Source organism: Dendropsophus ebraccatus, chromosome 12 (genome assembly GCF_027789765.1).
Source record: "Dendropsophus ebraccatus isolate aDenEbr1 chromosome 12, aDenEbr1.pat, whole genome shotgun sequence".
Classification (NCBI taxonomy): domain Eukaryota; kingdom Metazoa; phylum Chordata; class Amphibia; order Anura; family Hylidae; genus Dendropsophus; species Dendropsophus ebraccatus.
Genome location: NC_091465.1, coordinates 36523918 through 36537794, shown reverse-complemented (window position 1 = coordinate 36537794; position 13877 = coordinate 36523918). Strand labels below are relative to the sequence as shown.

Sequence of the window (13877 nt, the reverse complement as noted above, 5' to 3'; positions counted from 1 at the left end):
ACTAACAATCCTGGAAGCAGAGAGATGGAGCTGCACAATACCAGTGGTGGGGTAGGAGCCAGGAAAGTGAGTACATGGTATTTTTTTTAATCAACCCTAAAATAAAATCTCCTGCCTGGAAAACCCTTTTAGCTGTGCATGTCTGCAGTCATGTATGGGGTATGGAGCTGACAGATTCTCTTTTAATCTACATGTAAAGTGATTAAAATAACTTTAACAGTTATTTAAAAGAAAGAAACTTATAAAGAAGAATTCTGTGTTATATTGATTTTCAGATTTATTGATGTAACAGAACTTTTACATATTTCAGTTCTTCAAAACTAAATGCTCTTCTGCCACCTAGTGGTACTAAGGCAGAAACGCATGCACAATTCCAGCTGTTTTTCCTGTCTTTCTAAAGCTTGAATGAAAAACTGTTTTACACATCTTTGACTTTTTTTGCCAGAATAAAAATGCCAGAGGTGTGATTGCAGATATCAAACATAGGCTTATCAAACTCTCTAGGGAGAACTTCCAGGTCTTCAATGACAAACCCATTATCCGTTATGACTTTCCTAAGAAATTGCTCACTTAGGTTGATGAGGGAGAACTGCTTATTTCCACATCGGAAGATGGTGCTCCCTAATATGCTTCCAATGATTAAATGACCGCCCACTTTCAGCAGGGAGGAGAGATTTTTGATGACGTTTCCATAAGCCGCTTCATCTTTACAGGCGCATTCAAGGCAACCGACAGTCAGGACGCAATCAGCTTTGGGTAAGACGAGCGGGTGAAGAGGATTGCTTTTGGTGACATCACATGGAACCACTCTTTTCAATGTCTTCCTCAATTTGTCTTCTTTTTCTGCTATTTTTCCCCTAAAGAAGCAATAAAAAGGATGGCAATAAAACATCAACATAAAATCTATCATGCCCTTCAGTTTAAAGGGATACCCTTAGATTGCCTTTGAGGTTTATAGAGGACCTGTGACCACTCTTGACCTGTCTGTTTTGGTACATACTTGTGTTCACTATGAAAAAATATCTTTTCTTATAGCTCCGTGTTGTGCTGTTCCTCTAACTAGAAATATATGACTTAATAACCAGCTGGATGTTATCATTTGGGGATGTGACGCTGTACTGTCTGAGACTATCCAATCAATGCTGGGAGTATCTGACAATTCAGGGTCACGCCCACAACTGGCAACACCCAGTTGGCTATTTAGTCAGATGAATGGCACAACATATAGCTATAACATTATTTTTAATTAATGGAGAATTACCTTTTTACATACCTACGACCTTCCAAGTCACAGACATATTTCACAGCAGGCGCCCAGTCAAACAATCCAGGCTCGTTCCTTCTCCATTTCTCCAGGTATTCCCTGTTTGCATCTGTAAAATCTGCAGCAGTAATTTCCTTGAAGGCCTCACATGCAGACAATTCCTGGTAAATGGCCGGACCAGGACCAATATCTATCATCAAGTCCCCTTTTACACCACCTAATGAGAGAACATATTAACCTATTAGCCTTGCTATGCATTAACTTTCAAACCATAGTCTAGAGCAGGGGTGGGGAACCTGCCGCGGGCCGCATCTGGCCCCTGAGACCTCCTGATGCAGTTCCCTGTGCTCTCCTGTGACGTGCGCCGTTTTGGTGGCATACACAGCATCCTCCTGTGTTTGTGACGGCTGCCAGATACATGAGTATGCTTTGAGTGTCATCTCCTTCCCCACCAGAGCGGCACACATCTTCTTTCTCCTGCGGGCCGCACATGATGACGTCATTTTATTGCGTGCCACCTGCAGGAGAACACTGGCGCAGACTAGAGGAGAGAGAAGATGAACTGTGCAGAGTGGGAGTGGAGGAAAGGTTGGTGGGATGTTTATTTTTTATTTGGGACAGACACGGGGGTTAACTAGACTACCAGAGACATGACTGGGGGGTTAACTAGACCACCAGGGACATCACTGGGGGTTATAACTAGACTACCAGAGGCTTCACTGGGGGGTTATAACTAGACTACCAGAGGCATCACTGGGGGTTAGAACTAGACTACTAGGGGCATTCATGGGTGGTTAACTAGACTACCAGGGACATCAATAAGGGGTTAACTACAGCTATCAGGGGCATCACTGGGAATTAACTCTGGCTACCAGGTATCACTGGGGGGTTACTAGACTACCAGGGGCACTAGGGGAACCCACGCTTCCCCACTGCCATGCACAGTATAACATTGAGTGCAGCGGCTCTCGAAGGATTTTATCAATTCCCGAATAGCCCTCGACAGGGAAAAGGTTCCCATGCCTGGTCTAGAGTATAATCTTTTCACTATGTACTTTTGGTTATTTGTTCCCTATGATGATATAGGCATAGCATAGGGAATAACAAATTGATCCCCACTGATCTCGAGAACGGGGACACAATTATCACCAGAATGAGTGGAGAACTTACTGTACCTGCGCTTTCATCAATCAGATTTATGGATCCCATATTATTACTCCATACACCTTGGAGCTGTAACATAACCAAATGCAAGCATTTTCCCCCAAGTTATGATGAAAATGCCTGTCCCGGCTGATGGACCGGCAACTCAGCCAATCAGTGACTGGAACAGTGTCTGCCTCAGTCCCTGACTTGCTGAGCGGCCAGTCCATCAGCCGGGTTGTGATGTGTCCATTCCGGAGATGCCAGAACCCTGGCGGGAGTCCCGCAGCTGAGCCCACCGCTCACGACGGGCATGAGGAGAGGTAAGTTAGTACTTGTAACCAATTTCCCCCCTTCCCCTGACGGCTGCTGGATTCTATTTGCAGGTCCATAGAAACAAAATAAAATAAAATAAAAAAATATGTACTTTTTTTAGCCATTCCAAAATATTTTAGAAACACAACACAAATATGTAGCCAGATGTAGTTGAATAAAAAAAAAAAACATTCTATGCAAATATATGTGAAAGATGAACATTGACAGTAGATACTGCTGGTATTCACATAAGTCTCATCGTTTCTCATGGTTTCTTTGTCTTTAAAAATAATTAACAGCAAATATTAGGCCCTCCCTATCCCGCTGAGCCCTGTATACTTCTTTGAATAGTGTCATAGGTAAAAAGGAGAAACAATAGATATTATACGGGTGGATGGATAGATGGATAGATAGATAGATAGATAGATAGATAGATAGATAGATAGATAGATAGATAGATAGATAGATAGATAATAAGAGATGGGAAGACGGCACTCCAGTAGTGAAAAAATGCGTGATAATTTATTCACCCATACACGTAATGCATTATGTGTATGGGTGAATAGATTATCACACATTTTTTCACTACTGGAGTGCCGTCTTCCCATCTCTTATTATTTATGGAGTGCTGTGCTGTGGAGTCGGGGGTCGACTACCAGAGACGTGCACAGTGCCGTTCTGCTACTACTTCTTGATTAGATGGATAGATAGATAGATAGATAGATAGATAGATAGATAGATAGATAGATAGATAGATAGATAAACAGAATTATACTTATGCAATGAACCAATACAATTAATTTACCTGATGTAAAAGCTTTGTGTAATTTTCTCAGAATGAAGTCTAGATATCCATCTTTAATGAAGACTCCAGATCCAGCCCCATAATATGTATCTAAATAAATCTGGGGATTGAAATTATCTTGGTAGACCTGTGGGCCGGTGAAGGTGGATGCCATTTTCGCTGACACAATCTTCTAGTATGTGACACCTGGATGTGTCTGGCTCCCTTTATATCTGTGTTCTGTTCTGTTGTCAAATTGGCTGACCCCATTTAGCTGTTAATAAGTAAACATACTGGCACACATTGTAACACTTTATGGTTCTACTTCATGTTTTATAGGTAAAATGATCTCCAAACCACACAGATGAGGAGCCAACCTGCTCTTTATGTTATAAGTCTGAATTATAATACTCCAGCTAAAAGCCTGGAAAAGTCTTTTTTTCTTTCAACATGAGGGCATGTGCCCACCCGATGGGGATTCTGCCACTCGCCCCCCCCGCATGCATGTCTACCTGTGCCATAGACTACATTCTATGGTCGGGCGGTTTGCACCTTCTGCCCAAAGATTGATTACAGTAAAGAATCCTCATCTGTTATGATCGTGAAACCTCATCATGGCTTCAGATCTTTTTCTCTAAATAACCACAAGCTTGATAATCTGTCTTGGTCCTGTAACCCACCAGTTTGCCCAATTATCTTGGTCTTCTTCCTCTGCACCCACTCCAGTTCAGCCATGTCCCTCTACAATACTCAATACACAATACTCCATGTGTGGCCTGACTAATGATATCTATGGAGGCAGAACTATGTTCTTTTCATAAGAATCTATGCCTCTGTAATGGCACAAATGGATGTGCAGGATATACAAGATATAAAAATGCTTCAATGTCTATCTTGGCTTTAAAGACTATCTGAGCTACACAGTTTTCTCCACAAGGGGGCATTGTCACTTAAATATTGCTAAATAGTTTACATGCTTAAAGCATACCTATGCTCTTAATAAAAACTTTTGACCTGACATAAAAAGGTTTGATCAATCAGGATGAGAGACCCCCACTCCCCTGGAGATCAATGGGGGCCAGTGAGTGACATGTGTTACCACACTCTTCTCCTGGTTTATTTGCCTGATTGTTGGTGAGACCCACACCGATCAAAACCTTTGATATGTCCCTGAATTGAACTTTTGCACCAGGGCCCTCAAGCTTTAGCTATGCTCTTGTAAATGGTCTTTACTTGGTGCCAAGTTACAGCCAGCAGTTGTACAAAAGCCACATCTCAGTGCAGTCTCTTTTCTCTCAGATAGGCAGGCTTTCTCTAGGGTTAACTGCTCCTGCATCAGGCTCATTTCTCCCTGTGTCAGGCTCATTCCCTCCTAATGGTCCTTTTACATGGAGCGATAATTCGCCCGATCGCACGATTAAAGATTTTGAATGAACAATGTTTTTTTTATATAACGATCAGCGTTTAGACAGAATGATACATCGTACGGAAAAATCATTATGCGATCGTTTTGCAATCGTTTAAGCCTATCTCACACATTTTTTGCGATAGACCAACGATAATTTGAGAACATGTTAAAAGATCAAAATGAACGATTTCTCGCTCGTCGCTTGATCGTTCGCATCGTTTACACGGAACGATTATCGCTCAAATGTGATCGTTATCGTGCAAGAAAGAACGATAATCGTTCCGTGTAAAAGGACCATAACAGACTTCCTCCTAGGCAGACCATGCACCATTCTTACTCACACACTTCACCTGGATGTTCTACTGGGGAGAACATGTTACACATACTGTACTTGGCAAAGGTGGATTAGATAAACAAGACAACGTAGTCTTATGCTGATATCTCTTACGATAATATATAGCTGGTCGTTGTCTTTATTACACAGAGCGATGATCTCTCTGTGTAATAGTGCCCTTAGCCCCACTTTAAAGGGGTTGTCCAACAAAAATCTTTTTCTTTCAAATCAACTGGTGTCAGAAAGTTTTATAGAATTGTAATTTACTTCTATTAAAAAAATCTCGAGTCTTCCCATACTTATCAGCTGCTGTATTTCATGCAGGAAATGTTTTATTTTCAGTCTGAAACAGTGCTCTCTGCTGACATCTCTGGCCGAGACAGGAACTGTCCAGAGCAGGAGAGGTTTTCTATGGGGATTCATAGAAAACCAAGACAGAGTTCCTGTCTCGGCCAGAGGTGTCAGCAGAGAGCATTGTGTCAGACTGAAAATAAAACAACATATGCTGCATGACATACAGCAGTTAATAAGTATGGGAAGACTTGAGATTTTTTAATAGAAGTAAATTACAAATCTATATAACTTTCTGACATCAGTTGATTTGAAAGAAAAAGATTTTCGCTGGATAACCCCTTTAAGATAAGAGGTTGTTATTCCCAGAGAACCTGCTGATATGCCGCAGTAGCTGTGTATCTCAGTAGTATATGGCAGTTAGTTTAACCCCTCTCCTCCTTGCATTTGTAAAATCGCTAAATGCTCTTAGGCAAATTACTTGCTTAAAGAGGATGTACCATCCGCTACATCCTCTTTCATATGACCCACAAATAGAATGGTGCAGTCACGGGGAAGCCGGTGCAGCGGACCATATTTTGAACCGTGGCCCAGTTCCTGTGCACAGCGCCGTTCTATCCACGGGTACCGGGCCAGGGCTTAAGCACAGGAGGCGGGCTGGCCCGCCCCCAGTGGGAGGGAATTCCCTCCCCTCTATGATGCGGCTCCATAAGAATCAAATGAGCCGCGTCATAGAGGGGCGGGGGTTCCCTCCCACTGGGGGCGGACTGGCCCACCTCCTGTGCTTCAGCCCCGGCCCGGTACCCGTGGATAGAATGGCACCGTACACGGGAACCGGGCCGCGGTTCAAAAAACGATCCACGGCACCGGCTTCCCCATTACGGCACTGTTCAATCCGTGGGTCATAATAAAGAGGATGTACCTGATGGTACATCCTCTTTAAGAGCATTAAAGACGTTGCTCGGGACCGGTGAGCATTGCGGCTCCCAGCCCGCCCCCTCCCGTCCTGCCCACTACATATTCATATATGCATAGTGTGCTCTATACCAGGCGGCTGCGCAGGGATGCAGTCCCATCAAAGACTGGCTGCTTCCCGTGCATGCGTGAATCCCCAGGCCGCGGCCGATCCTCCCGGAGGTTCCTCAAGACATGAGTATAAGTCTATCTCATACGAACGTGCTGAGGGACCTTCGGGAGTTTTAGCAACTGCCCGGGGGATTCAGTCCGACTGGACGGCTTCCCTGCGCAGCCGCGGTGTACAGAGCCCCTAAGCAGTTATGAATATGCATAGTGGGCGGGACGGGAGGGGGCGGGCTGGGCGGGGTGGGGCGATGCTCTCCGGCCCCGAGCAACTCCCTAAATGTTTTTAAGCAAGTAATTTGCATAAGAGCATTTAGTGATTTTACAATGAGGAGGACGACAGGGGTTAAACAAACTGCCAAATACTACTGAGATACACAGCTACTGCGACATATCAGCAGGTTCTGTGGGAAGAACCTGCTGACAGTGCCGCTTTAAGTCTGGTTCTTTTTTTTATCTCAGCTTCAGTTCCCCCAGTATCTTAGCTGTGATCATTCAGATTGGAGTTAGTGATTTATTTCCAAATCTATTTGCCCAGTTTATACAAATTTACAGTCTGTTAGACAGGTTACACATCGTTTTTACCCTTTGTCCTTTACTGATACAGAACTGTCCAAGATCAACAATATAATTGATTTACTTTATTTCCTAACACTTCACACATCGGTTTAGAAGTCTAGGAGAATGTAATGATAATTTCTTATACTACATTCTCTATAGTGGATTAGAAAACAAGTATCTTAGATATGTCGTAGTATTGCTGAACTAGTACATACAGTTATGCCTTCTTGAATTGCCAATGGCACTAAAATACTGTGTGGTGAGTTACAGTATACGTCTATAGCCATTGAGGGACCTCATAGTAATTTAGAGGTGTTTCTCCCTCTCTAACCACATATCCTCTACAACTCCAGTCACACACAGGGGCTTTTTTCCTTTTTTCTATTGGCTTATAGTGATTTACACTGAAAGCTCACTGCATTAGGAACAGGTTCGTCCACCTTTTTGGGGCTTACAGATGTTGAGTAACAGGTTTCACAAGGTGGTAGATATTAGAGATGATCGAACCTTGGGAAATCCTAGGTTCGATCAAACTCGAACATTTACGAACCTGCCGCATTTAATTGCTGGAGCCTTCCCGGTATAACAGGCCAGAGTATACCCCCAGCCCAGACTATACCCGGGGTTAAAATGGCCTAGGTTAGATTATACCCCGTGTATATTTTTCCCTAGGCTATTTTATACCCCGGGTATATTTTGGCCTAGGCCAATTCATACCCTCCCAGGCCATTTTATACACCCATGAAATCAGCAGCACTGAGTGATAGACACAAGAAATACTTACTTTTTCACCATTTTATTGGGGATTCGGCTTTGTCTGCTAAGATAAGTGAGAAGCTGCTGATGGAAATCTTAAAAGTCTAAATACATTGGGGTAGATTTATCATTGTGTTTGCACTATTGTTTTATTTTTAGTTTTTGCTAATAAGGAGATTTGTGCAAAATCTGTGCAAGATTTATTAAGGGTTTTGCGCTATTTTCCATCCGTTTTCGCCACCTGCACCTTTTTTCAATGTTTGCACTGGGAGGGAGCGGGGCTTTCTAGTAACTACTTTTAACATTAGATTTATCATGTGCAAATTTTCAGTTTTTGCACAAAATCCTCCTCTAGCGTAGCTTTTTAGCAAAGCTGTGTTAGGCTGGGTTCACACTGCATTTGTGTGCCTCCGTTTTGATCTGTTTTTTTCATTGACTTCCATAGTAAAACAAGGATAAAAAAGGGATCAAAACACATCAGTTTTTTTTAGTGTACACAAAAATATGGTCCACCACGTTTTTATGTACACTAAAAAAAGATACGTTTTTATTCGTTTTAAATCCGTTTTTTTTTTTTTTTACAGAAATGCATGAAAAAAAAACAGACAGAAAAAAATGCTGTGTGAATCCAGCCTTAGACATAAAAGATGTATCAAGGCACTTGCGTCTGATAATGATTTTTGCGCAACAACCGTATAATTTTGTGCAGCCCATACAAAGCACCGCCTGCTCAAAAAAAAATGTGTAGATGATAAATGCCCCGCATAGACTTTTATTACTTCAACCAGAAAAACTTGGCTGTTTATAATATAAGCAAAAAATAACATCCTGAAACTTTAACTTTACATTGGCCAATTATCGGGTGAATATGAATCAGTCACCTGATCAGCACATGACGTGTCCTACACCGATCAGCATGTGACGTGTCCTACACTAATCAGCACATGACATGTCCCATAGCTCCCAACCGTCCCGGATTCCGCAGGACAGTCCCGTTTTTCGTGGTCCCGGAACGGCACCCAGTGTCCCCCATTTGTGTGGCCCCACCAAAAAAACAATAAACCAGTAACTCACCTGTCCGCCAGTCCCAGCAGCTCCTCTCCCCGCAGAGCGCGCACTCCCGTCATCCTCCGGGGCGGGCAGCGGGGTACAGAGTCACTGACTGTACCGAAAGTGACCTGCAGCCTCTATCATGAATCACTTCCGGCACAGTCAGTGTCTCTGTACCCCGCTGCCCGCCCCGGAGGATGACGGGAGTGCGCGCTCTGCTGGGAGAGGAGCTGCTGGGACCGGCGGACAGGTGAGTTACTAGTTTATTGTTTTTCTGGTCGGGCCACACAAAGGGGGGATTGGCTACTATGTGGGACGCTATATGGGGGATTGGATACTTTGTGGGGCATATATGGGGGGATTGGATACTATGTGGGGCATATATGTGGGCATTGGCTACTATGTGGGGCACTATATGGTGGGATTGGCTACTATGTGGGGCACTATATGGGGGGATTGGCTACTATGTGGGGCATATATGGGGGGATTGGCTACTATGTGGGGCACTATATGGGGGATTGGCTACTATGTGGGGCATATATGGGGGATTGGATACTATGTGGGGCACTATATGGGGGGATTGGCTACTATGTGGGGCACTATATGGGGGATTGGATACTATGTGGGGCATATATGGGGCATTGGCTACTATGTGGGGCACTATATGGGGGATTGGCTACTATGTGGGGCATATATGGGGGGATTGGATACTATGTGGGCCACTATATGGGGGATTGGCTACTATGTGGGGCACTATATGGGGGCATTGGCTACTATGTGGGGCACTATATGGGGGCATTGGCTGCTATGTGGGCACTATATGGGGGCATTGGCTACTATGTGGGGCACTATATGGGGGCATTGGCTACTATGTGGGGCACTATATGGGGGCATTGGCTACTATGTGGGGCATATATGGGGGCATTGGCTACTATGTGGGCACTATATGGGGCATTGGCTACTATGTGGGGCATTTATGGAGGGATTGGCTACTATGTGGGGCACTATATGGGGGCATTGGCTAGTATGTGGGGCACTATATGGGGGCATTGGCTACTATGTGGGGCACTATATGGGGGCATTGGCTACTATGTGGGGCACTATATGGGGGCATTGGCTACTATGTGGGGCACTATATGAGACATTGGATACTATGTGGGGCACTACATGGGGGCATTGGATACTATGTGGGGCACTATACGGGGGGATTGGCTATTATGTGGGGCACTATATGGGGGATTGGATACTATGTGTGGCACTATATGGGGGATTGGATACTATGTGGGCACTATATAGGGGGATTGGATACTATATAGGGCATTTTTGGGGGGATTGGATACTATATCGGGCACTATTCAGTCAGCAGCATGTGGTGACTGTAGGGGAGTTGCTATGGGGGCGTGGCTATGGAGGGTCGCTATGGGGGCGTGGCTATGGAGGGTCACTATGGGGGCGTGGCTATGGGGACCGTGGCGCACATGTCTTTCTTTGCTCTTTGCAAAAGTTGGGAGGTATGCGTGTCCTAAATGGATCAGTACATGACGTGTCCTACACTGATCAGCACATGACGTGTCCTACACCGATCAGCACATGATGTGTAATACACGGATCAGCACATGACGTGTAATACACGGATCAGCACATGACGTGTAATACACCGATCAGCACATGCAGGGGCGTAACTAGAAATGGCTGGGCCCCATAGCAAACTTTTGATTGTGCCCCCCCCCCCCCTGACTGACCACTAAACGGTCAAGTGAAGTCATAACTACATAACTGCTAGCTCTGGTCAGGAGTGCTTGCAGTTAAAGGGACATTTGCAAAACCCAGGAGACCAGCAGGGCCACCCGGTGCTGCAAATGATGACAGCTCAGGGGGCCCAGTGTATTGCAGGAGCAGGCCATGGGGCCGCTGGATGCGGCGGGCCCCATAGCAGCCGCTATGGCTGCTATAGTGGTAGTTACGCCCCTGAGCACATGACATGTAATACACGGATCAGCACATGACGTCATACACGGATCAGCACATGACGTGTAATACACGGATCAGCACATGACGTGTAATACACGGATCAGCACATGACGTGTAATACACGGATCAGCACATGATGTCATACACGGATCAGCACATGACGTGTAATACACCGATCAGCACATGACATGTAATACACGGATCAGCACATGACGTGTAATACACCGATCAGCACATGACGTGTAATACACCGATCAGCACATGACGTGTAATACACCGATCAGCACATGACGTGTAATACACAGATCAGCACATGACATGTAATACACGGATCAGCACATGACATGTAATACACGGATCAGCACATGACGTGTAATACACCGATCAGCACATGACGTGTAATACACCGATCAGCACATGACGTGTAATACACGGATCAGCACATGACATGTAATACACGGATCAGCACATGACGTGTAATACACCGATCAGCACATGACGTGTAATACACCGATCAGCACATGACGTGTAATACACAGATCAGCACATGACATGTAATACACGGATCAGCACATGACATGTAATACACGGATCAGCACATGACGTGTAATACACCGATCAGCACATGACGTGTAATACACCGATCAGCACATGACGTGTAATACACGGAACAGCACATGACGTGTAATATACGGATCAGCACATGACGTGTAATACACGGATCAGCACATGACGTCATACACGGATCAGCCGTGCGCATGTGCCGCTGAGATAAGTCCGATGCCCATAGATAATGAATGGAGCCGTCATTTTCTATGGGCATCGGACTTATCTCAGCGGCGTGCGCACGGCTTCAGGCGCTGATATCTTTGTCCCGGAACCGGCTCCAGGAACGGGACTTGTCTGAAGAGGTAAGTATCCGGGGGCTGCACCGGGGGGTCGGGCGGGCTCTGTGCCCGCGTGCCCGGTGACAGGTTACCTTTAAAGGGGTTGTTCATCAAAAAAAATTTCTTCAAATAAACCGGTGCCAGAAAGTGCCAGGGATTTGTAATTAAAGTAAATGTACCATCAGTCCCTGCCTGAAGCACTGGAGGCTGCCCGACCCACCCCCAGTGGGAGGAAACCCTCACCCCTCTATGACGCGTCTCCATTAGAATCAGTGGAGCCGTATCATAGAGGGGTGGGGGTTTCCTCCCACTGGGGGTGGGTTCCACTACTTCAGCCTAGGACTGATGGTACATTAACTTTAACTTCTATTTAAAAAAAAATCTCAAGTCTTCCAGTACTTATCAGTAACTGTATGTCCTGCAGGAAGTGGTGTATTCTTTCTAGTCTAGAGAGCAGGAGAGGTTTTCTATGGAGATTTGCTACTGCTCTGGACAGTTCCTGACATGGACAGAGGTGGCAGTAGAGAGCACTGTGTCAGGACATACAGTAGCTGATAAGTAATGGAAGACTTGATATTTTCAAATAAAAGTATTGTAAATTACAAATCTCTGAAAAAAAAAAAAGGTGAACAACCTCCTTAACCCCTTGCCGCAAAATGACATTCCCGAAACATCATGTAAAGCAGGTAGTTCCTGCAACGTAACATTCCTGGAATGTCCTCCCCCTGAGGCAGGGACCTGATCGTTTGAATGAGCTGTCAGTGTTCTAACAGCTAATTCACTTTATAATACATTACAGCACTGATCCTGAGCTGTAATGGATTATAGAGGTACCTGTAAAAGTTACAGTTAAACACATGCAAAAATAAATACATACATACATAAATAAGTTAAATTAAATAAATAAATAAATATACACATTCCTCCTTTAGGCTATGTTCACATTACGTGAACACCCGGCCGTTCCATGACTTAAGTACTGGCCGGGTGATCTTTCCGGCGGCGGAGCTCTGACGCGGGCACATCAGTGTGCGCCCGCATCAGAGCTTCCCATAGCACTCAGTGAAGCAAGCGCCGGAGCCGCTCGCTTCACTGTGTGAACTGACAAGTCTTTCTGCGGCCGGAATTCGCAGAACATAACTCCATTGGCGAAAAAATAAAAATATTACTGCTCTTACAATATGCAAGACACAAACAGTATTTTTAGTATAAATGCCATAAACTATAACAAGAGCCATATAAAATGTCACTGTAATCGTACCGACCTGACGAATAACAATAACATGTCAGATGTAACGTATAGTAAACGGCGTGCAATAAAATGACAAAAAAAAAAGCTGCTAAATTGTGTTTTTTATTTGTACCACCTCATAAAAAATTTTATTAAAAAAATGATCAGGGTGTCACATGTCCCCCCGAATGGTACCGATTGAAATGTCAACTTGTCTTACACAAATATTTTGGCACCGCAAGGAAGGCCTCTGTGACATGATATAATGGCAGGTGACGCACTGCGGCCACATATGGGGGATTTCTAGAAACATTGGAATAAGGTGAAAAAATAGTGAGTGGAATTTCTCAGTTAGTATTTGCTGTGTTAGAGGGGAAAATGGAATAAAATTTTCTTCCAAAAAAAAAGAAAATTTTAAATTTCTCCTCCAGCCTGCTTAAATTTCTGTGAAACACCTAAAGGGTTAATAAACTTATGAAATTTTACTTTGAATACTTTGAGGGGTGCAGTTTTTACAGTTGAGGGATTTATGGTGGGAACTAACACAGGCCCACAGTAATAAAGGCCCCACAAATCCACTTCAGAACTGAACTGGTCCCTAATAAAATCAGAATTTGAAATTTTCTTGAAAATGTGAAAAATTGCTGCAAAATTTTGAAGCCCTCTAACATCCTAACAAGTAAAAGGACGTTCACCATAAAGCTGACATGTTGTAGACGTTGCAGTAATAATTATTTCATGTGGCATGACTATTTTTCTTAGAACAAGAGAAGTTTGAATATAAAGAAATGTAAATTTTTCA

General features: G+C 44.2%; 1 protein-coding gene across 2 annotated transcripts; it reads right to left on the bottom strand.

Moving 5' to 3' along the window:
- Positions 1-252: 252 nt before the first annotated feature.
- Positions 253-3729, bottom strand: LOC138769486 (indolethylamine N-methyltransferase-like). Of its 2 annotated transcripts, none has more exons than XM_069947999.1 (3): positions 3528-3729; positions 1262-1481; positions 253-857 (listed from the first exon to the last, which is right to left on the bottom strand). In XM_069947999.1, the coding sequence occupies exons 1-3, from the start codon at positions 3679-3681 to the stop codon at positions 419-421; spliced, it is 813 nt and encodes a 270-aa protein (XP_069804100.1). In that variant the 5' UTR covers positions 3682-3729; the 3' UTR covers positions 253-418. The 2 variants fall into 2 exon arrangements, with proteins under 2 accessions (XP_069804100.1, XP_069804101.1); XM_069948000.1 differs by having other exon boundaries at positions 1274-1481; positions 3528-3728.
- Positions 3730-13877: the final 10148 nt, after the last annotated feature.